The 25446-nt window shown below is 38.0% G+C and overlaps 1 protein-coding gene across 2 annotated transcripts in view; it reads right to left on the bottom strand.

Annotated features, from left to right (window-relative positions):
- The window catches only part of LOC110469774 (guanine nucleotide-binding protein G(t) subunit alpha-3), a 77484-nt gene that overhangs the window by 18170 nt on the left and 33868 nt on the right, over positions 1-25446 (bottom strand). For both annotated transcript variants that reach the window (XM_085568373.1, XM_021528865.3), the window contains exons 5-8: positions 22547-22675; positions 18372-18501; positions 18023-18176; positions 1-17335 (exon numbers count right to left, since the gene is read on the bottom strand). The exon at positions 1-17335 is cut by the window's left edge and continues 18170 nt beyond it. In XM_085568373.1, the coding sequence (XP_085424499.1) occupies positions 17145-17335; positions 18023-18176; positions 18372-18501; positions 22547-22675 (604 nt within the window). In that variant the 3' untranslated portion in view covers positions 1-17144. The remainder of the gene's footprint in view (positions 17336-18022; positions 18177-18371; positions 18502-22546; positions 22676-25446) is intronic.

Genomic DNA, 25446 nt, shown 5'->3' on the forward strand with positions numbered 1-25446 from the left:
TTGTGATGTATATCACACTTTTACTATCCATCTTCATTACCTTCTGATTTTTAGGGATCTTCATTATGACTGCCTTGCAACTCTTGCTACACTGGTATCTCCTGCCAGAGTGAAAAACCCCACTGTGTCTGAAAAGTCATTCCTTTTCCAGTGAGAAATTGTGCTGAAGTGAGTTATCTTTCCAACACAAGGAATGTTACAGGACATCTGATGATTTTGCTTTGCTCTAAAGGATTTTGCTTACTCAATAAAAACATTTAGACTGTGACCTTCCTCTGTAGTATATCTTGGTGTTTTGATTTCAGGTTACTGATAAGAATAAAAGGTCTCCATGCTTTTACAGGGAGATGGAAAGTAAGAACCAGTTTAAACTCTGCTCTTACCAATAGGAATTGTAGAGTGAGAATCTGATTCTTACCTCAACTGAACCACTTTGCATCTGGACTACAGCAAAGTGAAATAATCAGTATCTGATGTAATCTTTTCCCCTAGCCGAAACTGGTAAAGAATGTTAAAGCAGACACATTCCTGCCCTGAATGAGCAATTGAGCTCTTCAGATGGCCTTTTACATGCTGGTACACCTTGCTCCTAATAGTGCCCCTGCCACAGCTTGAAATTTTGGCTGTGACTGAAAACTACACATTAATGAACCTTTGATAAAAACTGTCACACAGATCCTGCTATTGATATTCAAAGAGCCAAAAACATGTCAGGAACTATTTAATGGCAGTAGCTCTTCAATTATTAGGAGAAAATGTTAAATACACTGGGTAAAACTCATCTGGTAGGAAGTCACAGTAATGAAAGACTTTTTCAGTAGTAGAATATAATAAAGATGTAAGACTTAAATGAAATGTTGCTAGAACTATGATCTCTGATCTCTGTCTCCTGTGGCATCATTCACATCATTGTAGTCATTCTAGTGAAGTGTGCTTTGTTTCATTTTTTTTCTTTTCATCTACAAAGGGGAAAAAAAAACCCTAAGTAAAAATCTCAGTCCTGTAATGAGAAATGAAGTATGCAAGCCCTTGTATGCTGAGATCCAAATATATCAGACTGCAAAGTGAATTCACCTTTAGAAAACCAATTTAAATTCAAATTAAGGCCATATCTTATGAATTAAATATGCAATAGTAGTATTGTTTTCTATTGAAGTCTACTAATCACCCTGTGAAGACTGAAAATATGACTATCCAAATGAAAGTGGTCATAAAAGAGAGAAATCTATTACACTTTTTTTTTAACAGAAATCTGTTTAGAACTTAGTTAAATATTTATATTAGCTCTTTTTTCTTTTCTTTTCTTTTCTTTTCTTTTCTTTTCTTTTCTTTTCTTTTCTTTTCTTTTCTTTTCTTTTCTTTTCTTTTCTTCTCTTTTCTTTTCTTTTCTCTTTTCTTTTCTTTTCTTTTCTTTTCTTTTCTTTTCTTTTCTTTTCTTTTCTTTTCTCTTTTCTTTTCTTTTCTTTTCTTTTCTTTTCTTTTCTTTTCTTTTCTTTTCTTTTCTTTTCTTTTCTTTTCTTTTCTTTTCTTTTCTTTTCTTTTCTTTTCTTTTCTTTTCTTCTTTTTCTTTTCTTTCTTTTCTTTTCTTTTCTTTGAAATAATGGATAATGTGAATAGGAAGACATTCCATTATATGTACTTTGCAATTCACTCATGAGCACTGGATTCTAGGAAGTGTTCCACAACAGAAAACAAAAATCCATAAAACTATTGTTTATCTTATAAAAACATGCAACAAGCAGATCCCAGCACATAAAAATATATATATATTTTGTTTTATTAGATATAGTAATTAATGTTTGATGCACACACATTTATACTAATGAAAATTTTAATTCATATATATATATGTATATATACACACTCACATGTTAATGAGAAACATGATAGTCATAACCCATCAGACAGATATGGCAGGTTTCAATTTGCATTAGACCTTGCTCCTGGTGCTTTCCTGACTCACCATTAGATCAATTCCTTGCCCAGAAACATTTTGTCTTGTATCACTGAGCAGGGGAATGGCACGAGGGATCAGCATCAACTTTGAGGTTTCACCAGCACAGCAAAGGAGCCTCAGGCATGGAACTTTTCAAAACCTGAAATTAGCAGCTGAAGTCTCATTCACTGATTTTTGGCCTGTAGGAAGGACAGCAGAGTCAGTGATTCCTGTGGGATATCTGCTCTGAGAAGGGCTGAACTTAGCAAGGCTGGTTCCATTGACTGGACCAGGCTTCACACTGGGAACAGAATGGCTGCTCTGGGTCAGATCAGCCTCTCCCTAAATTAGAAGCTTGACTCCAATACTGATTTCAACCTTGACAGGAGGAGAAAGAAGAGATACAAAGGACAACAGCAGGACTAACATAGCTCATGGCATGCTTTCTTCCAGTCTGTCATATTTGGAGGTGTCCCTAATGAGGAAGATCACAAAGCAGGTTGGATCCTCTCCCAGACTTTGGTTGTTTGAGGCTATCTTTTAAAAATAATTTAAAAACTCCATACTTAAGGATAATGTTTTTCAGAAAAACACAGAAATATTTTGACTTGTAAGGTATATTCTTCTATGCAGTTGCAGTTGACAAAGTTCTCCCACCCATAAAACAGGCAGAAGCCAATTTCAAATCTGCAAACTCTGTGAACAGAAATAATTTGCTGAAGAGTGTGACCTATTTAGCCATGCTAGAGGGGAATTTCAGTAGGTGAATGCTATTCATCATAACGGTCCAGAATACACCTAACACCCTTCTTCCTTGTGCCCCTCCCACACGACCTCAGGGCTGTGTGACTTTTGATCTCTGAAACACCTGTGTACCTACATTTTTTTATATAATTTAAATGTTCCACTGTTTATTTTCAATTAAAATTTTGCCAGTTTTGAGAGTGCTTCTGAGGACTCAAGTGCTCTTTTTTCCCTTCTTATAAAACAGGCAGAGCAGCAGTTTTCACTGTGACCTGTACTTTTTTGTGTGCTTGTGTTTGCTTGTGAAGTTTGAAGGTCATGGAAAATACGAGTGTGAAAAAATTCGATTATGATGTACATTCTCTAGTTCATTCTGTTCCAATGGTAGCCAGTATCACACTCTATACAAAAGTTATTTTGGAAATAATACTTTCAAAGAGGTCTGACACAGAATTATGACACTTCTATGTATTAGGGATAACGATAAGCACATAACAGAGAATTTATTTCTTTTTAAGTGCCCTAAACTGAAGTAAAGCTGGTTCACTTTTTCTGTTTCCATTGTTATTTTCTCAAGCTTCAAATAGATTTAGACAAAACAAACATACACAAAATCCTTTTACTCACAAAAGAGCTTTTCTTGAGGAAAGAAAAAAATAATTAATAGATAGTCCTTGATGCTTATAGAAATCTTTGAAAGTTCAGAATGAGTGAAACTCTGATAGATGAAATAGAAAAAACAGAGGTTAAACCTTGAGATCTGCAGAAGTTTGGAAAGCATTTGGTTGCTAAGAGGTCACATATTTTTAAATTTACTATAGAAAAATACTTTGAAAGATTTCATATAATTTTATATAAAATAATTTTTCAATTTACAATGTAATTTTTATTATTGCCTGTTTTTGTTGATTTGAAATGATAATGTCAGCTGCTTTCTGTCTTGCAAATATAAAGTTAAGCAATTTAACTTTGCTTCTAGCACATCAGAGATTATGCCTACAGATGCATGTTAATCTATGTTTGTACATGTGTGCCATCCCATGAAAATCAGTGGGAAATATGTAAATATTATGCAGTTTGTCACCTGTTTCAGCTTTCCTCAGAAAACTATTTCCTTTACCCCCTTTTTATACTAAAGGCTAAGAACAACCTATCAGCAAATTCAGTGCAAATCCAAAATAAACTTCCCAAATCCACTGGAATCATCTGGGATTTACAGCAGAGTGTTCAGGAAATGGCAGCACTTTGCCAATGCCCATGGCAGGAGGAGCCCACACAGGGCTGCAAAGGAAAATCCAGGAGTGAAGGTGGGCAGCCAGGTGGGTGCCAGGTCCTGGGGTGGGTCTGTGCCCCCAGAACAGCCCTGGGGCTGCTGCTGAGGAGAAAAGGCAGCAGGCTGAGCTCACAGCATCCTCTGCCCTAAGGAAAATACTGCAACAGCAAATTCCCTTGCTAAACTGCATGAAAATAAAACCATCAATAAACTTGAAATATCATGATGCAAGGTCAGCCTCACATTCTTTCTCCAGTCTGGCTATAAAGTGACATCAGCAATGAACTCAGACTTTATAGCTGCTCATTTGTCACCATGCCCAGAATACTCCTCCTAGGCAGTTTGGTTTATGCAGCACAAACTAGATCCCCAGGATGGCTGGTGACTACTCATGATGGGTGACTGTCTGACAAGTGATTCAGATCACAGTGTGAGATGGAGGAGAGGAAAAACAGGATTACATCCTAAAAATTTCTGCCCTGAGAAAGAATCCAGCAAATAGTAACAGAGAGAAAAAATTTGCAGTGATCTAATATTCCTATTATGTTATGATTATCTGCAGAGCTCGAGCTCTGCAGTGTTTCCCTCTTTCTCTTGCTCTAATCTATGTGGGCATTTCTATTATGCCTGTCAGCACAGAGTCTGACTGTCTTCTAAGCAAGAAGAAATAGTAGCTCTTTTTTATCCCATCAACAAAATACAAACTTTATCTCAACTAGTATGAAGTCTTCTAAAAATGCCAATGTGCCAAGAAAGGGAGCATGGAGATTTATCATGGATACAACACCTCATTCTCCAGTCTGCTTTCTGCTCTATTTATGCATTGCTTTGAGTCTCTCTGTGACGATGGGAATGAGCTGATGTCTGTGGTATTTATAGGGTATTTATATAAGGAATGGTTCTTTAAGTATAGCAACAAGGTTAAGTGTGATGTAGCAGTTCAAGAAGTGCTTTTGACAGCTGAGCACCCCCTCCCAGAAAAGCATTTTATGCTTTATTTTTATTGCAAATATCTCTTAAATGTAAGATACTGAGCAATACTGCTTGCAGCACTAGGTCTGTCATAGACAGAAAGACACTGAGCAAAAGTGACAAAATAATCACAAGTCATTGTGCAAGAGATGCTTTAGTCACATTTTATATGACGTAAAACTCATTTTAAAAACGTTCACAAGAAGTTATGCTGCCTGGACAGTGATTTCAGTTTTACCTCAGTCAGCCCCAGCTCTGCTGCTGGCCAGAGTAACAGGGTAGAACCCCCTTACCTCCATTCACATTTCAAAATGAATGAAGCTACCAACAATGTTTTGTTTACATCTTCACTGAATAAAGAGACAGAGAGGTAATGTGTAAAGGTCCTTAGAATTCCAAGAAAATATATTTTATGCTCATACTTCATATTAGTAATTCAAACTGTCATACAGTATACTTTAAGAACAAGACAAGAAGGAACTTGTTCACTTTGTGAGTTTGTCTTTTTTCTCAGAACAGTCCTTTGAAACCTTATTTGCATTGAAAATAATTATTGAAAAGCTGAGTGTCATGTCAGGGTTCCTATTCTACTCAGAGGATGTAATTTTGCTTTGAAAATTGGTCTCTCATCTTGAATGAGCAAATAAGCATCCTGGTGGATGCCAATTAGATGAACTTTTGTATCCTGAGTAGAACTGCTGAGAGCAATTTTGATGGACTGAATTTGCATCTGAATATGCTTTCAACTGGATCTAAAACACATTGTAAAATCAGATTGGTCTCTCCGGAGTTCCTTCAATGGAAAATATTCCAGTAATGTAATTTTATTTGGAAAGATTCAGAGCAAGACATTTAGATTTCTGTTTAGTTCCTAAGACTTTTCTTTTTCTTTTAACTACCCAAATAACATATCTTGAAAAGTCAGTAGGAAAATATTTCAGTTTTTCTAAAAGTAAACACTGAGAATGGTTTCATCTGTAACCATTGTAACACTGATTCCTATCTGTAACACTGATTCCTACCAGAAAAAAAGTCAAACACTGAAATCCTGAAATTCTTTTGAAAAACAACTTCCATTCTCAGACTTAATCTGTAGAGGGAGAAGCATTGATTGCTTAAAATGTTTCCAGCTGCAGTAGTCTAAATCAGGAATTTAAAAATATTTTTGATAGATGCTGCCTTTGCTAATGGCAGCACCGGGTATAATCACTGACAGGAATAGCACTGATTACTGGTATCAGGCAAAAGCACTTCCAGCTCTGTCTGTCTACCCTTCAGATTCAGCTTCCATGCCATTATGATTTGTGCTGTGATCCCAGAACTGCTGAGATTTGTACCAGGGTTTTTGGGCACTGTACTAACCTGGATTTTCAGTGTCTCCCTACATCTGAGGCTGATGTTAAGGGAATTCTAAGTAGATTCAGGGAAACTATTTTTGGGAGAAGCTGTGCATCAGCATCCTTCCATGAGCAGTCAGGATTGGTGTGCACTTTTAAAATCTGTTCCTCTGCATCCTAAATACCCCAGGCTACAGTAAAAGTGCATAATTGCTTCATCTTGCCTTTAGACAAATGATATGACAAACTTTTGCAGTAAAAATACTTTTTTCTCAGCTCCATGGAGCTACAGATTGGTGCTATTGATGTAGTGCTGTCATTTTTGTTCATCTGGACTCACAAAAAAACCTCCAGAGTTTTTTGGTTTTTTTTTTTTTTTTTTCTGAAGCAACTATCAGGGAAGATGAAAAGAGCTGTACTGCCTCTAAAACCTCTTGTGAATTGTTGATTCTGCTTGGATTTAAGAGATCAGCTTCAGCAGTGGTAGGCATTGCAATGTCAGGACAGGACCTGTGCTCTGTGAAAAGAAATCACACCAATGGAACAAAGATTATCCAAAACATCACTCTTATGTAGTTCCTCAAGTCTAAAAATAAAATCCTGTGCAGAGTGAGGCATTAATGCCAGCAATTGCTAAAGGAAAGACACCTTAGTGAATATAGAGAGAGACTCCTGTTCTTAAAAGCAACAATGGTAAAATTGCTGTGCTTCACTGAAACAGGCAGAACGAGCAGGAGATGCCTCTCTCCCTTCAGGAGTCTCCTCTCTGTCAAAGTTATTTTTCTAAGGAATTTCCAACATGGTTAATCTTATCCCAGTGCTAGACCTGAAGGAAGCCCTGATGAAGATATTTGGTGGCTACTTTTGTTTTGTGTGTCAGAATAAACACAAGTGAGTCAGTCCTTTAAAATCAATAACTAGAGGCCAAGGTGGAGGAGTCATTCTGTGGAAGCTTTCTCCTGTGCTGGGATGCAAAGACCAGCTGAAGGACTGCTCTGCAAGCTGCACCCTCCTGAGAGTGGCCAGGAGAAATGTCTTTCCTAGGTTTTTGCTTTTCCTTTTGAAGGGAGATATTTCTTCAGTCACCACCTTTACTATTCCCCTGAGCTCCTGTGCTGTGAGCTGTTTTTTGTAGCCAAATGAGGCTGAATTTATCAGATGCTCTGATACTCTGATTCAGCCACTAAGCCTGCACTGTGATGAATGTTGCTGTGGGCAGACGATGCAATGGCAGGGAATTTTTGAAGAGCCTGCAAGGGAGGGAGGAGGGAGAACAGTGTCATCATGACATCTCAAAAGCCCATCAGTTTCCAGGAATAAAGATCACCCGTATCCATTCCCCACCCTTCCAGACAAAGCCCTGGCCTGTACTGCTTTCTGGAGGAGAACCTCACATCCCTCACAGTGGTTACATAAAGACCTGATGCACACAAAGGCAGGCCTGTGTTTATAGTGGCAGCTAGACAAACTCATAAACAATACCTCTCCCAACAGCACAAGTTCATACAAAATCCCAGTCTTCAGCGAGCTGGAAGATAAACATGAATCTGTGTTTTTCTTTTAAATAGAAAATTCTACAGCAAATGATGGCTTTATTGCTTTAAATGCCCGCTTCACAATTTTGGGGGATAAAGTTTGAATCCTTATTATAGGTTACTAGAAGCCCAAGAATCACTTTGCTACAGCTAAGAAAAGCTTTCAGATGATTATGAGTTTAAAGCTTCAAGTTGTATATGCTGCTGGGTCAGCAGCCTCCTAACTGTGCTGTATTTTTTGTAGCTGCAGAAAATGGCATGTTGCAATTGAATTGTTTGGAAGAAAATACATATTACATACAGATGGAGAGATTGGGAATTCTTACCCCCCAGGAGAGCTCTGTGAAATTGAATATATCAAAAGCAACCCTTAAACTTTTCATACTCTCATATAAAGATGCTTGCATATATGCACACGTGCACATTTTGGCACATCACTGTTCTGACTTATGGACAGTGACAGATCTTCATCTTGAGGGCCAAGATTGCTTCTGCCATTTCTTTTCCAGAGAGACCTGGCAGAACATCTTCACCTCCTTTGTAGTCAGCTAGCCTGCACAGAGGTCAGAGTTAGAGTTCCATAATTTCCAGAGACTATGATCAGTGCTAGGTATAGCCAACTATGATACCATGATTATAGTCAGAAAAATTACCCAGGTCACCTTGCCCCTGTGAAAAACAGGAAAAAAAGAAATCCTTTCCAGAAGGTCCAAAAACCTTTGGATTGCTTGTCACAAGGTGTGAGGGGAAACATTATCCTAGTGCTGTACTTGAGCTTCTTTTTGTAGGTGATGAGCTGGTGTTGGTGACCTGGCCTTCTCCTCAGACAATAAAAAGGGTTACTGGACAATATTAATACAGATCTTTGTTAAAAATGAACTGGAGATCTGGATCAGTCTCACTGAAAGCTGAAAGCTTCTCTGGGAAATTCTGTAGGCAAGTTCGGCCCTCAGTACATGGCATTTTTTTCCCTCATCAAACAAAATTGCCAAAGTATAAAAGGTTTTCCTGCAGATCACTTTCCTCAGAGGAAGAAAGTGAAGCTGATGAACCTGGGAATTGAAAACTCAGTGTTAGCAATACAGAATCTGTCCAAATTATGAGGAACCTTCTGTTTCAGCCTGCCAGATTGAACACTCATTATTAATCCCATTTTCAGTACTGATTAAATTAAAATTATTCTTTGTATTGTACAGTACTATATAACACTGAAACCTTGAGGAAGTAGAAGCTAAACAGGGAGACTAACAAGAATCTTGTAGCTTACTCTATAAATTAGAAAAATCTGGCTTGTGGCATCTTCAACCTGAGCAGGAAAGATCCACTTGCTAATAAACTATCCATGGAGAGGGAGAAAGAGAAAGAGAACAGGCTGAACCTTCTAAAAGATGCCAAGTGGAAGTTTTTTCTTGGCTAACATATTTTCTCTCATGACTACTCTCACTCAATTCCTGTTGAAAGCAGCTGCTTCCCTAGAATGGGCTGCAGCTTTCCCAACTTTCCTCTCTTGGCCTCACATCTGTCAGAATTTGACATAAACACTTGCACTAAAAACATGCATGCAAGCCTTTTTTGGTTTTTATTGGCCATGAAAATATTCTTGCAATAATCTGTAAAGATACCACACATTCTTTTGCCTCAGAAATGTGTTCTCTGTAATACCTTTTTTCCAATGTTGTCTTTAGGGTCAGTAAGGATTCAGCTTTTATACTTATTTTGATTGCATATATAAAATATGTTGCTATTATATGCCATTTGGTAGATGTTATTTGATTTTGGCATTCAGTTAATGGAAATATTGAGGTACATTCAGACTTTCGACAATTTTGCTTATTTTTCATAATAAATTCTATTATGTACCATTCTTGTTGGAGAATCCATTTATGAAGAAAGTAACATTTCAGATTTCAGTTCTATCAAGCACTAAATACTCCCAGCAAAGTGCTTGAGTCCTTCCACAGAGGACCTACATAGCAAGGTCTTTTTTGGTATCAGATTCTCCTTCAAAGAGGTCTGGATTCCCACTTGTGTTTAGAAAAGTCAATCTCTGCAACAAAACCTCCTCTGCAGGATTTCCTATTGACTGCCCTGAGCTCCTCCTGCTGCTTGCTGACTCTTGGTAGCTCATGCTCGCCTGCTGAACTTTGCCACTATGCTCAGGGGAGTGATTTTTGCTTCAAAAGCTGCTTGTCTGTATCTAAATCCCCTTGCTGTGTAAACTGCAGCATTCTCCAGCACCCAGGTCTGAGTGTCTGCCTGAACTACCTGGATATGAGAGCCACCACCTTATTTTAGGTTCTTAAGATCCAAGACATGGAAAAGCAAAGGCTACCACTGAATATTCCATACTTCAAAATCAATGAATCTCTTTGCATTTTTCTTTCTACTTCTTACTCCTTTTCAATCCATTTGTTGGATCTGTACCAGCAGACAGAACCACATAACTTGCACTACAGGATGAAATGACTTTAAATGGCAATGTGGCACTAGTACAGCAATAGCATCTCAGCAGCAGACAGTGTGAGATTAATGTCACCATTAGCAAGTGAATGTTTGATATCTTAACCTCAAGGATTCATTTGGCTTGTAAATCTGCAGGGGCTCGGCTGGGTTCTCAGTTGTTACAGATCACAGAAATAATGTAAACAGGCATTTACTGGGGCCTCATGGAACTGGAAAGTCTGTGTTTGCTTGAACAGTCTTCATAAAAAGTAGAAATCTTGTTATAATATAAACATGAATGTATATGTATATAAACATTGTTTTATGGAAGAAAATTTAATAAACCTAAATTCAGTAAGCAGAAGTTAAAAGCAACTGCATATAAAATATTGAAAGGGGAAAGCAGCAGCTGCTTCATACTTGTGAGTTCAGGGATGGCAAGTAAATATTTAGGGTATAATCCTCACTGTTCTCGTCAAGCTAAGCAAAAATATTTTATTGGGAGAACAGCAAAATACCTCTACCTGTTCAGCTCCTGAGCTGGGAGAGCTGAGGCATGGCAAGCAGATTCTGAGAGTTTTCTGGGTGCCATTTGTCAACTGGCACCCACAGACCCCATTGTGTCCCTAAATCAAACAAAACCCACACATCTGGCAGGGCTGAGCCCTTAATGATGGGGCTACTACTGCTCTCTGCTGGTGCAGTCAGACTTAGGAAATCACTTCTGAACTGAACCAGCTCTGAGAAAACAAATGCTGCTGCTGCCTAGAGCTGTGCAAAGGGTGAGCATTCCCCATCAGGTAGGTTCTGACATTTTCAGCCTTTATTTTTCATTCTGGCTTTAATAGACGCTGGCATATCTTGACCCCTGACAAGGGAAATATTTGGGATCTACTACAATATTCTATTTCAAAAAAACTAGGCTTTTATTTCTTAACTTTGAAACTTTTCTGTTATAATATGCAAAATAAAACAAAACAAAACAAACAAAACCCTAACAGAACAAAACCCAAAAAAACCCCAAAAAACCAAACAAAACCAAAATCAAAAACAAAAACAAAATAAAAAACCCACAACTGTTTAGAAAGGGAGAAAATTATTTAGTCTGTAAACATACCTGTCCTTCATTTAATCCCCTTTCCTCTGAGTGTGGCCACTTTCACCTTCTTCCCACCTATTCTCTGAAGCCACAAAACTGTTGTGCAAGTATTTTCTCTACCTCATGTGCCTTTTCAGAGGGATATTAATTTAGAAATTCAAATGACTTGTAGTATGAAAAACACTGGCTTGAGAAAAAGCACTGATAAACAAATGATAGTTTGTTTATTACAAAGAAGACATCTAAAGTATGTTATAAACATCTAGATGTCATTTTACTTTCATGAAAGTTCTACTTGCTGTCTCTATTTGCCTAATGGCTTCCTTTTTTTTCTGATGGAAGTACATTAAAGTAATGATGCCTTAAGTTTTAGCTTTCATGTTTTCCATATTGTGTACTGCATTACTATTTAATTCTGAACTTCATATGAAGTGTTTGCAAGTTCTCCTCACAGCTTAATTAGACAAAACCATCCTTTTCCAGCCTGAGAAACAAGGACTCCATTGCAGCTTTAGACTCAAGAAATGTAAATAGTGAATTGAGGGGAGCAACCTAGGAGGATGGGACTTTATAACCTGAAGCTGTAACTGCACAATTAATCTCAATATGTAAATGGACCAAAACTTCTAAATGCATGAAAATTTGTAACTTGGGTCCATCTTGGGCAGAACCTCTTTAGGCATCAATCTCTCCCCTTGTTTAATTTACATGGGATCAATATGACCCTGTTGAATAATGTGTCTTGTTGTTTACTGATGCCTAGAGAGGCTACCTGGAACAGAGGCTGGCCAGAGTTAAAGGCATAAAGTAGGTATTTATTAAAAGGCCTTCAAAGGATACACCTTGGGTAGTGCAAGAGCCTGGCTGTGGCTCTGCCCAAAGTGGACCCAAGATGAACCCCAAGTCATCAGTTTTCACAGCTTTTAGGAGTTTTGGTCCATTTAAATATTGGGGTTAATTGTGCAAATACAACTTCAGGTTATGAAGTCCCATCCTCCCAATTGCTCTCCTCAATTCACTGTTTACACTTCTTGGGCCTGACACTGCAATGGTGTCCTTGGTTCTCAGGCTGGAAAAGGATTGTTTTGTCAAACTAAACTGTGAAGAGAACTTGCTAACATTTTATATGAAGTCCAGAGTCACACATTAGGCATGTAAAAAATATAAAAGCTAAAACTTAAGAAATCAAGGCAAGAAAATAATCTTAGTCACTCCCACACACATATGCATGAAAATACAGTGGGAATTCTCAAAGACCCAACATAAAAACTAACTACTAATTGCTTTTTTATTACAAATACAACATATATTAAGCATCAATTTTAAGCAGAACTCCTAAACAAGGTTATTTTGACTCTTCAAAAATAGCATAATAAGATGTAAAAAAAAGTTTCAAATCAAAGTAATTATGAAGAAATGTATCACCTGTAGTATGTCATGTTGTTGATGTCATGCAGAACAAACCAGTAACATTTAATTCATGGTGAGCTCTGACCAAAACTCAGTATCATGACATCTATATGGTGGGTGTAGCACTCAAGCCAAATAACTGCCCATTTTACAGGGGAAAAATACACTTGAAGAGACATTAAGGATTCCTTTTTGTAAATCTCTATTTCTGACTGGAATGAACATGATGTCCCCTTAAGCTGCAGCTCTTTACCACAGCTTCAATCAACACACACAAACTTGTAAAAATATCCTTAGATCTGCTATGTTCTTTCCCCCATAAACTAAATAGAGTATCAGTCTATCTCACTCCTTTCTACACATCTTGCTATCACAAAACCACCCACTGAACAGGCCTGCTAGGTAGAAAATTGTAGTTTGGTATCTTTTGAGTAAGATCTCATGTGCATGCCTCTTGTAGCTGAATAATTTCATTTTACAGCTCCCTGCTCCTGTGTGGACAGGATTTGCACTCAAGGGTAAACAGAGCTAAAAGGTTTGATCAATGCCTGTTCAGCATGTACGTGCCCTTTGAGCTTAGGCCTCAGAGGATCCTCATATGTGCTACTTCAGAATTTGTGATTTGTTTTTAATGGGTTGAGATAAGAAGCTTTTACAATGCTCATGCTCAGAGTCTCACTGTTCTGTGATTTATGTGCCATTCCCATGCTTTTAAAATGTTACAGAAAAGGACTGTATTTATGGCAGGTTTTTTATGATGTTGCAGAAAGTGGTTTCAGAATATGTAATGCATCATGCAGGTACATATTGTAAGAAGGATATGTTAACTTTTCTGAGTGTCTTGCTACTTTCATTCACATTAATCAGATTTATATATCCCAGTGGATGAAAGTATGAACTGCAGAGATTTTAATTCAATCTGCTAGGACAAGTGGCTGACTCAGAGTTGAGAAGGAGCATGACCTTTCCTCATCAGTTTTCTCTTAGCACCAGTGTAGAAAATCTTCTTGTGATCTTCAGTGACGAAAAATAAACCTTTGGTGTTTCTTGAGTGGCTTTTCTGGCCATTTTGTCTCTAGTACAGCTGCTGTGCATAGAGCAGGTTTCAGACTGTTGGAGACACCTTTTCTTCATCATTCTCAGCTTATGGGATCAATCTAGTTTCTAGCTGAGGCAAAAACTGCAGTTAGGGTTAGGGGTTGGAATGGCTTCTATAATTTAGTGCAATTTTTAGTGCAGACACATTCCTGGGATGAATTTTGGAAACCTCTGGTTATCTTTTCTCTAGAAGTCATGTGCCATGTTTCCATCTCATCTCAAAAATTTATTTTCTTTGCAAAAAATCCCTGTGTTCAACAACACGACGTGTGCATAGAGAGAAAAGGATAAAAAGCCACCATGTACTAAACGCACATGGCAGATATCACAGTCTTCACTCTTCTTCCTGGCCTCCACTACAGCCTGTTCACCATAATTCCCCTCACCCTTCACTTTTTGCCCCTTCCTTCAGGCCAAGTTCAGGTTGCTGCAGGGCTCTGCAGGGTCAGGCTTCAGTGCTGGGTGTCAGTGCAGGCTCAGCACTGCTGACCACGGGTGGGTGTCTGAAGCCAGAAATTCAGCAACTGCACAGGGCACATTCAGAAATACTTAATGACCTTAAAGGATTAGCCAGGACTAAGAAGAAAGTGATCCTGCTTGCTCTCTGGGGTAACTCAGCCCAAGCAGGGGCAGGTGGCCAGGATTTCACCCCTTGCAGTAAGAGCTGTCGCCCTTGGGCCCTTTCCCTGCCTCCCTCTGTGTGTGTCTGTAGGAAGAAATGAGAGGCACTGTGGGTGGCACCAGCAGCCTGGAGAGGGATTATCTGGGATATAGGCACAGGGTTAGATGCCTGCAGCACTGCTGCACACAGCACTGGGTCCGGGCACCCATCCCAGCCGAGCTCCCCACGGTGTCACCGGGAGCTGGAGCTGCAGGAGCCCCCGAGCCCCCGAGCTGGGCTGTGTCCCCACTCAGAGCCTGGGTCCTGGGACACTGCCTGCAGCCTCTGCTCTTGCAGGATCACCAGCTGGCAGCTCACTCCTGTCACTGGGCACACTTTGGTCTCCCAAACTTCTTCCACATGAGCTGGAGACCCAGCCCGAGCAGTCCTACCTGTATGAGCTTTGAGGTTGAGGTTTCAAGCCTGTTTGACTTCTCAGGTATTTGCTTGAAGAATGTGTTTGAGATACGTTTCTTCATTAATTTTTTTTCTTAAAGATCTTGGCTTTTGTTATGCCATCAAGGCATCAGGAATTAATGTTGATGTCATAGTAGTTCAAATTATTAATTTCAAATTAGATTTATTGCTGGAAATGAATCCAGAATCCTTACCACTGGAAATCCATTACTTTCAACACAAACAATAAATTAATCAAGGGAAGCACTACAAATGAGACCGCAGCAGAAATCCAGGCAATGCAAAATGTATTTTGGCTCTTCACTTCCCACTTCTTTTGGGAGACCTACACACCCTGGTGGCCCTGCTCATGTGGACAGCTTGCAGGATGCTGCTGTTCAGTGGCCAAGTTCTCTGTTCTAATTAGATTAACCAGAGCACAGGGATTCTATGGTGAAAATTAAGTTGAAATGTATTTTTAAAAAAAGAGACAAAGGCAGAAAGAAACCCTTCATCAATGATTCTATTTAAAAAGTAAGTGTTATTTCAAGGCCAAATTTCAAATTTCAGTTGAATATTTTTAGAACTCTGTCATGCTCTAACTTCAGCTGGCAAATAAGAGCCACACAGCTGCTTGCTCACACACATGCCAAAACCTGCAGTGGGATGGGGAAGTGAATGAGGAAAAGGCAAAGTCTTTGGGTTGACAGTAGAACAGTTTAATAACTGAAAGAAGTAAAATATAATAATAATAGCAACAATAGTAACAATAATAATAGTAAGGAGAATAAAAAAGTGAGAAAGGAACAAAATCTAGGAAAGCCAATGGATGCTCAATGCAGCTGTTCACTACCTGCCAGGGACCCATTCCCAGTCTGTCCCTGAGCAGTGATTAAACCTTCCTGGCCAATCTCCAGTTTCTTTACTGGGTGTGATGTCTGTGTTATGGAACATCCCTTTGGCCAGTTCAGGTCAGCTGTCCTTGCCATGCATGCATCTTGTGGCATCTCTTACTGGCAGAGCATGAGATGCTGAAAAGTCTTTGGTGTAGGATCAGCACTGCTGACCAAGAACTAAACCATCAATGTGCTATCATTATTCTCAGACTAAATGCAAGACTCAGTACTGTGACAGCTACTAGGAAGAAAATTAACCCAGCTGAAATCAGGAAAAAGTCCTATTCTATTTAAAATAGTCAAATATTTCCTGTAGTTAGTCACAATAAATCAGCAGGAGTTAAGGGAGAGCAGTTCTGCATTAGCAAGATCTTTGTGTACAGAAAGGTGCCCTCTGCCAAAGTCCCAGGGATGTGCTTTTGCCATGAGAGCTGGTGGGTTTACATCTGCTCTGCAGTGGTAGATGTTAAGATGTTACTGCTGCCATTCCTGCTGAGTAGCAGGATTATTAATTGCTTTTTAAGAAATTCTCATATTTAATTGTAAACCAAAAATGTTTCAACTTGCGTTTGTGGCTTATGCAGAAACTGACAGTCATAATTTTTTTCTCCTTGAGGATTTACAAAATTTGCCTCCATCTTACTGCATTTAATTTTTCTCAAATTGGGAATTTTGTCAATTTTGTATACTTATGTCACTCAGTTCTTCTAACAAAACAGCATAATTAAACATTCAGATTTACGCTGCTCTTCATCAGATGCCATCTAAGTCTGGGGGATTGCTGCTGCTGAATAAATGGCATGTCACTTTCAGTTGTTTATGCAACACGAATACCAAACAGAATGTAAATTATGTATTGATACTGTTTAAAGCTATAGTTTTCTTTAGGCCTCAATTATAAATTCTTTTTCATCCTATCACCAGAAGACACAGGATACTGAGGTGTCCCCAGTTTCCTGAGAAGTGCTGATTGCCTGGTCTGGTGGAAGGTGTTGCTGCCTATGGCACAGAGATAGGAACTAGATGATCTTTAAGGTCTCTTCCAAACCAAAGAATTCTATGATACTATGATATTGATTTAAACAGGAATGTGACTTTGATCCCATCAGGGTTTATCAGCAGCTGTCATCTTTGTAGAATAGGAACATTTTTTTTAAATCTCCTTATGATATCTGGAAGGTCTGTGTTGGTCTGCAATGCCTGGGCTGTACCCAGTGTTTCAACTGATAGTAATGGGTGACTAATTGATATTGCTTCTTACACAGAGAATTTTTTCCTAATTTGAGTCAGCACATCAGATGAAGAGAGGAAAGTAGACTGAAGCTCTGAGCAAGGGAATAAATGGTTAGAAAAGCCCACAGTCTTTCAGATTTTCTTTGATTATTATGTCTGTAACTGCATCAAAAACAAATTTGACATTCTGAGTGTCTGTGGCACAGGTCAAGTGACAATATATCTCTTTATCTTGTTTCCTTATGTTCAAGTCTAGAAATTGTTTCTTGATGTAATTTGCAGCATCTTCAAATGTGTTTTGTCCTAGTGGAAAGAAAAGTAAAAGCAAAGGAAGACACATTTCAACTGGCACTTTCTAACAACTGCAAAAAGAGAAGAAATAATGTTTTCTACCTTTTTTTCCATTTTCTATCTCTTTGAATTAACTTCATACCTTAGGTATAAAAATTTTGTATCTAAACTGATTTTTCTCTGGAAATTTCTGACACAGCTTTATATGTTCTCTTGCATCAGCTGGGAACATCTGGTATTTTTTAATTTTCCAGTAGACACTACTGTGACATACAAAGAGACAGACTTCCCTTATGGAATGAGTTCTTAAAATAGGGACAAAAATTTTGGATTCAGTTGTGATGTGTGTGTGAGTGATGAGATACTGATTTGTACTGAAATATTGGCTGAGTCCATCACAGAACCCTTCAGCCATCTGAAACTTTTAGAATTCTCAGCTTATTCTACCACCAATTGAGAGAAATAAGCATCTCCAGGCAGAGAAATTAACCCACCCTAGGATAAACATGGTGAGTGGGTGAGATGAGTTGAATTCTGGCTGTGTCTGTCTCATACCATTCTTTCATGAGAAGGTTCTTAGGTAAGAGGTTTACTATTTAAAGGCTTATATATAAGTGACATGAGTCAAAGACTCAGTGTTTCATTCATGGCCTACACTAAACATCTGAATGTGTTTTCTCCTGAGCACTCCAAACTTACCATTATACTCAGGAAAGCAGATATTCAGGTGAACTTTTGCTATTTTCTCTTGAAAGAGGTCTTTTTTGTTTAGGAACAGCACAATGGAAGTGGCTGCAAAGCACTTATGGTTGCAGATGCTGTTGAACAGATGAAGGCTTTCATGCATTCTGTTCTGTTGAGGTGCAAAAGGTAAACATGAGACTGAAAAATCTCATCCCCATATGTCATTTTTACTGAGATGTTCTTTACTGGAAAGAACCAATACAGTGTAATAGCATTTAAATGGTTATCAGGGAATGGGAATGTACCCTCAGAGAGTACATTAAAACCTAGAAGCAAAAAGGGTTGTTTGTCTGTTCTGACTCACCACTTCTTTATCTTCCACCAGAACCATGTCATAGGCACTGAGTGCAGCACAGAATATGATGCAAGTAACTCCTTCAAAGCAGTGAATCCACTTCTTTCTCTCTGATCGTTGTCCACCCACATCAAACATCCTTTGCAGAAAAAATAGCATATGTACAATGTGAAGCACTCATAAGGATGTAGCCACGCTTTTAATGCACAGAGTTCAAATGGAGATGAATGACAAATACCCAGCTTTTCTAAATATTGGTCTCTTTCTACGCCAATAGGTCATGGAGTGCTGTGTGTTGTTACTCATGGCTTTGTAGTGGGTATAAAATGAAATAAAAAGGCTTAAATACCTGCATGTAAGATTAATACTCAGTACTTACATGTGGCACTTAGTGTTGAAGAAGTGAGACTCAAGTGCAGGACTAAGACTTGCAGGGTAAGATTTATTTAGGGCAGAATTCTGAGACATGGATAGAAGATCCTTAAATTCAGTATAATTTCTTACTTCATTGCTTTGCTTGCAGTGAACTGACATGACCAATAAGACAGGACTGAAGGCCAGTCACACATTTCCCCCTGTGCATGAATAGCTGTTTCCATCTGGAGTGATCCCTGCTGCCCTGGAGTGGTCCCTGAGCTCACTGCATGACCTGCATCCCACCTTTGCAGGGTCTCTTCCCTCTCCACCTCGTCAGCTGCTCTTAAGCAGCAGCTCCTGGGGAGCAGGAATTTATATAGCAGGAATCCTGCTATACAAAGGAATCCCTTCCTTTGTATAGCAGGAATTGTTGGGCTGTCCTTCCCTGCAATAACTTCCTTCCACCTTTGCCAGGAATTGCCTTTGTAGTGTGATATGAGCTTTGTATGGGCTCTCTATGGGATCCAAATGTGCCCTCTGGGCACACCTAGCTGGGACTCAGTTAGGGCCCTTAGCTTCCAAAACTCCCACTTACATTTGCAGTTCTTCCATGATAAAGGGCTGTTTTCTTCTGAAACAAAAGGTGCCAAACTTGAAGATGTTTCAAGTGCATTAGAAAGCAAGGAAAACAGAAAAATCAAATTTATCCTGCCCTTTGGTTTTCTGTTTCCTAGTCAGCATGATGACTTATACCTGTTCCCCCTGTTGTTGAATTTAAAGCTGTAAAACTTAATCCCCTGTTGGATTACCCCTTCCTTCAAGAATATGCATTAGATCTCTGGATCCTGCAGTATCTGAAAATTAAACAATTCTTATAGCAATGAATATTATGGGATTCAGTAAAAAACAATAATGTCAGTAGTAAACAGAGCAAGAATAATTTTGTTACTGAAACATTGTTTTTTGCAGTATCTTAATCCTTTGTTTCCTTCACCATCAACAATACAGTTGATGTTATAAAAGGTTATTTTTTATATTTTTTCATCCTTCTTAGGAAAAAATTAAACCCTTTCCAGTGCTCATAATGAACTGCTTCTGCTGCTGAGGAGTAATATTTTCTTTTCTGGGACATTTTATCTTTTTTTTTTTTTTTAATCGGGTGTCAATAAAAATGAATTATTTTGGAAATCAGGAAGTTGTTGCAGAGCAAGATTTTGATAATCATAATGACATTCTTCCAAGTATATCTTCACTGGGTTCAGAGGGTCTACTGAAGAGTGGGGTCAGCACAAATAAAATATCTTGACTTTTGTCTTTGATTAGTACTCAAAAGTCACCTATAATTACATGCTTTTCTTGATTTATGGTGTATAACTCTGAAATTAGGCTTATGGCAGGAAAACAATAAAATATACAAAATTTAATCTTCAGGAAAGTTTTATTTCAGTATATGTAATCATGTGAATCAGTATTCACTTCCTGTCAGCTTTTAGCATACAGCTTTTTGAATATTCATGAGAAGTCAGTTAAAAAGGACAAAACCAAGGCCAAAGGCAATGCTTTAGGGCAGTTTTTGTTGTACTAACCTTAGTTTGCTTCTCTTTTCTCAGCCCAGAACTAAACACACTCACATGCAAAACCGAAGTCCCTCCATAAATGGTAGAAAATGAGGTGATCTTGTTTTACCAAGATATCCAAAGTTAGTCTAGAAAGCTCTATATTTTCCCAGAACTGCTCTTGAAAAACTTAGCTGCAAATACAGAATTAGCTATATATTCCTTCAGTGGTACACACAGAGAGGTCTGAAGACTAAAATAAAACTGGCCTGATTTCAGTCAAACTCTTCCTTGCACACCAATAGGAAAGACACTGAAAGAGGACCTATGAAGATCAGATCTCCTCTGAAAAACATTTAAATATGTTCTGAGCTTTAAGTCAACAGTAGTGAAATAAATTGAAGAGCAGGTGGAAGATAAATAGCACTGAACCAGCAAAGTAACCACTAAGCAAGGAGCAAATAAAAATCAATGTTTTCTGTGCAAGTGTAATTCAGTTCCTGGGAGCAGTACTGGGATTTAGACTTTTACTGCACAGATACAAAATGTTTTCTGTCTCATTCAGGTCAGTAAGGAGACAAATGTTTAGTAAATGAGGCATCTGTTCATGGGTTTTTTGTATTCATGCATGGCTTGTGACCTGAAGCCCCATCAGCCAAAACTCACTCTGAATGTGCAAGTGTTCCTCCCTTTACAGATGTTTCCATGGTACTTATCAAACTTAGTGCAGAGATCAGGATCCTCCAGCTATGGTAATGCAAAGTAGCTGTACCTGGCTGGTTAACATGGATTTATAGTTATTTTGCACCCCTTTAGCAGCTCAAACCCCCCAGATTCCTTTGTAGTGATTTTACCTAATATTACTCAACTACCTGAAAACATCAATGAACTTACTCACATGACACTACTGTGATGCGCAGCAGAGGGTAAAAACAGTGGAGTTTGTGTTTGTGGTGGCTTTAAGAGCCTTCCTCTTTATGGCAGACTAAGTTTTGTAAACTAAATTTTCCAGACTAAATTTTGTAAAGTAAATTCCCACTTGTGCTGCATTTCAGCTAGACCCAAACACTAATGCTGATATTCTCATATCAAGGCTGATAGCATCCATGTCAATGAGGGTTTCCCTCTGGTGGTTTCTTTCTCCACCCTGAACTGATTTCATACATGAACCATGATTGTAACTGAAGGCATTCAAATTCCCAATGTGCAAAGCTGGAAATACATTAATCAGGGAAAAATAAGGTGATGTCCATGACATTGCACTCTAGCTTTTGTGGGCAAATCATGAATTTTCATGGCTGACCCGAATATTGATAGATGATAATAATTTATTTGTAAGACATCTACTTCAGGATCTCATTTTGTATGTGCAATCTCTATTGTGTTAAAGCATCTGTGTGGTGGCATAGATGGTTTGGGGAATGCTTAATTGGCACATGAGGAGAAAGAAAGAAGCCAAATTAAAGATGTAAAAGTTATAATCCTCATGCTTTATAAATCTGTCTGTCTCTATAGGCAGTTTCTTGTCTAGACTGCATTCCTCAATATGCACCCCAGCTTTTAAATTGAGAATTAAATGGATTTCAGTCCACAGAGAAAAGCATTATAGAACTCTGAAATGATAATAATTAATTCAAATTCATTTTCATGTGCAATTAGATGTTTTTAATTGGTTCACTAGATCTTGAATATCTGAAAGTGTAAAACATTTCAAATTTCTCAGAGGCAGTATTTTCAATTTTTTTTCTGAATATTTTGGTTTTCATCTTAAATGATCATGAAAATATGCTTGATAATGCTGAAATTCTCTATGGGACAGAATTTTTTTTTTTTTTGCCAACTGTAGTGCTTTCCTGTGCTAAAAGCAGTTATTTCCATTCTCAAAAGAAGAGTGAAAGGTTGAGAGTGTGTGCAAATTGGTAGACATCAAATGTTTTTTGTGTGCTCATAAGGACATCTAAGTAGACAAATTTCATAAATGCCACAATTATTTAAATGGCAGGATATAACTAAAGCTTTTTAGACATTTACATATGTAAAAATGCCCTTTTAGAACCTAATATTCTGTGACCTGTTTTTAATGGTCCATTATACACTCAAAGTAGGAGTACTGATAATAAAATATCTTGCTTTTTCAGCTGTATAAAAATGCTAAATAAGGCTGGATTCAATGATATCACAATGATATCACCTGTGTTATAATAATACCTGTAAAAGAAAATACTTAAGAAAAATAAAACCCAAGAAGACTGTGAAATATGGCTTTCATACCTGAAGTTTAAATCCTTGAAAGAAAACTGAGTCTCTATAATCCCAGTTGTCTGCACTCGGGAGTGCAGGACATCTTGCTCAGTGGGGACATAGTCTGGCATTGCCAGCCTGTCCAAATCATTGAGGTAACTAGGGAGAGTAAGAAAGAAATGGTGGTTGGTGAAGTCAAAAAGTCAAATGTCCATTATATAATCATTACACACTGAACCCCTTTTAAATATGTTAAGCAATATGCATATTTAAATACAGTACTGTTGGTTTTTATACAACTGAGTTGCACAATTCAGAGCCTTTTTTTTTTTCTTGTATATAGAAGTGCAATTCAATTGCACATAATAAACATTTTCTGAGATTTGCAGCTAAGGAAAATCCTTGTTTTCCCTAGGGATGGTTTTCAACCATGTTGTCAGACAAGGGATTTTGGCCATTTTCTCTCAACAAGTGGGAATTTCTACCTCAGGGCAAGAACCACAAACATCCTGCAGAAGCAGACGCATAAGGAATTACCTCAGCCTGTCAGACTGGTTGCAACAGTATTTTCCTTCCTAAGTGAAAGGGAGAGAGAGCATAATGGTTTGGAGGAATTTAGTTTTAAGGGCTGGTTTCCCTGTAGACCTCTCAATTTACAACAAGAAGGCAGATGGTGATTTTAAAAAAGATATTTTTTAGTCAAAACCAAAAGCTCCAATGAAGCTGAGGACCTCCTGGGTTAATATTCTGGAGAGCCCTTGAAAAACTGTGGATTATCTGATTTTCTGGTATACTGAGATAAAATCTACATTACATGGGAACCCAAAGGAGATCTTTGAAACATGTTTTTGTCCAACACTTCTCCTGTCTCTTATAGGGGCAGACAGCTTTCTTTAAATGGCTGGGCAGAGTCTCTGAATCCTAATGGCTGGTCTGGGAATCTGTGTAGAGGGATTATGAGTTGACAAAAGGAAAAGAAAAAGATGATGCCTGAGCAACTTCCTGCGTTTTAGCTGCTAATATTCAAATAAAAACCAAGGCCAAAAGCAAGAAGCCACACAATAGCTGAAGCATTTTCAGTGCCCACTTGACACCTGCCTGTGTGTCTCCAATGTCTGTTAACTCCTTGCTTTCTTTTTTACACTCTACACTAAGTCTGCAGTCTCTACATTGAGCCCAACAGGAAATTCTGCTGCTCAGTTTAACCGGAATCTTCAAAACGAAACCTCACAGATCATCATCCTTGTGTGCAATATTTAATTGATCTATAAGTTTAAAAAATAGAAGAATAAAATTAAATTCAATAAAATAAAAATTTAAAAAGCTGGAATCTTTTATTTAAATATTTCCAAGTAATTTTTGGAAAAGAGTTTTTCTTATTTTAGGTAGAATAAACTGTATTCAGTCTGCAAGGAGTGTTGAACCTGATTTGAGTAATTCAATGTTTTCCTATTATTTGAGTCCAGGAAACAATCTGCTGGGGAAAGAAAAAACAAAAGCAATATAGCTCTGTTTCTCTGAGTAGGGCCTGAGGCAAACTCATCTCAGCTCACCTTTGTAGAAGGCAGAAACAAAAGGCATTTTATTTATAAAGCATGTAAGCACTAAAATAAACACTTGAATATAAAATAAAGTTCTGATAGTTCTTAGCCACAAATGCCTAAATTCAATTCAAGGCAGCCAATTGTAATTGCATAAAAAATTAGACTGAGTCAATTTTCCAGTTAAAGGAGCAGGAGGTAATTTCAGGCTCTTGCTAGAGCCGTGGGCAGCTCCAAGGGGAGACTGCAGAGCATCTTCTCGCTGGGCAAGGAGGGGATGGAAGCAGGCAGTCAGTAAATGCTGATCTTTTCTTGGCTTGTGTGAGGTGTCAGGACTCCTACCATGAGAGGAAAATGACTGAGTTAACAAGATGCACCATGTACTACTGGGAGTTGTACAATGACATGTAAAGTTGCAATTTGTAGTCCCAATCTTGCCCCTTCCATACTCATCATTCTGTTTTAAAACAGAATTAGTTCCAGGTGAGTCTAAGGGAGAAGTTACAGCCAAATTTGACAAAGAGGGAATTTCTCTGTTATTCAGAAGAAGTAATATTTTTTTTCTCAATTAAAACACACAAAGGAAAAGCAGTGATCCAATTTCATTAGCATTAATTAATAATGAAAAATCTCAGAGAACATAACCTCAGAAAGTCAGTTTACTCAGTATTAATCAAGATTCTATGTAGGACCTGATTCACAGGCGCTGAGAAACAGGGTTTGGGGTTTAAAAGAAATTGAACTGCAGCATTAGGTGGTTGATTGACTGTAGCTGACTTTGAACTGATCATTAGAAGCCCAGCAATAAGGGCAAACATTAAGTTGATTTTAATGATTCAGAGCCAAAGGCTAAAATTTTAGAAGCATCAGGTACCAAAAGATGAAGACAGAGAAGCAGGATTTTTAAGAAATTAGCAGAAGTGTGCAAGCAGATGAAAAACATAGCACTGTAGCTGTTTTCAATGTAAGTCTAAAAATGAAAAATAACTACAGACACAATCTGTATTAACCTCCTTAAATACTGAGATCAATTTCATGTTAAAACAGGACACAAACAATAACACTGAAAGGGAATTAATTTAGGTTCTTCTATCTTCTTTGTAGGTAATAAAACCTTATTTGTCTGGCAGAGGGTACACAGAAGAGTGTTAGCTCGTAAACAGGGTTTAAAAATATTTTTAAATTTAAGAGGTAATTTTCCTTTTACTTATTATGGGCTTTTAGTGGGAATGGCAATGGAACCTGTCAGAAAGGGCATGGTAGAAAAAATTGCTCTGTACCATCCTTATAAAAATAAAATGCTTCTAGAAAATACTGTCAAATCAGGCACAAATCAACATAGGCAATATTTTCTTTGTTTAGGACCCTTGCAAAAGATTTTCATTCTTG

Source organism: Lonchura striata, chromosome 1A (genome assembly GCF_050655825.1).
Source record: "Lonchura striata isolate lonStrDom1 chromosome 1A, ASM5065582v1, whole genome shotgun sequence".
Taxonomy (NCBI): domain Eukaryota; kingdom Metazoa; phylum Chordata; class Aves; order Passeriformes; family Estrildidae; genus Lonchura; species Lonchura striata.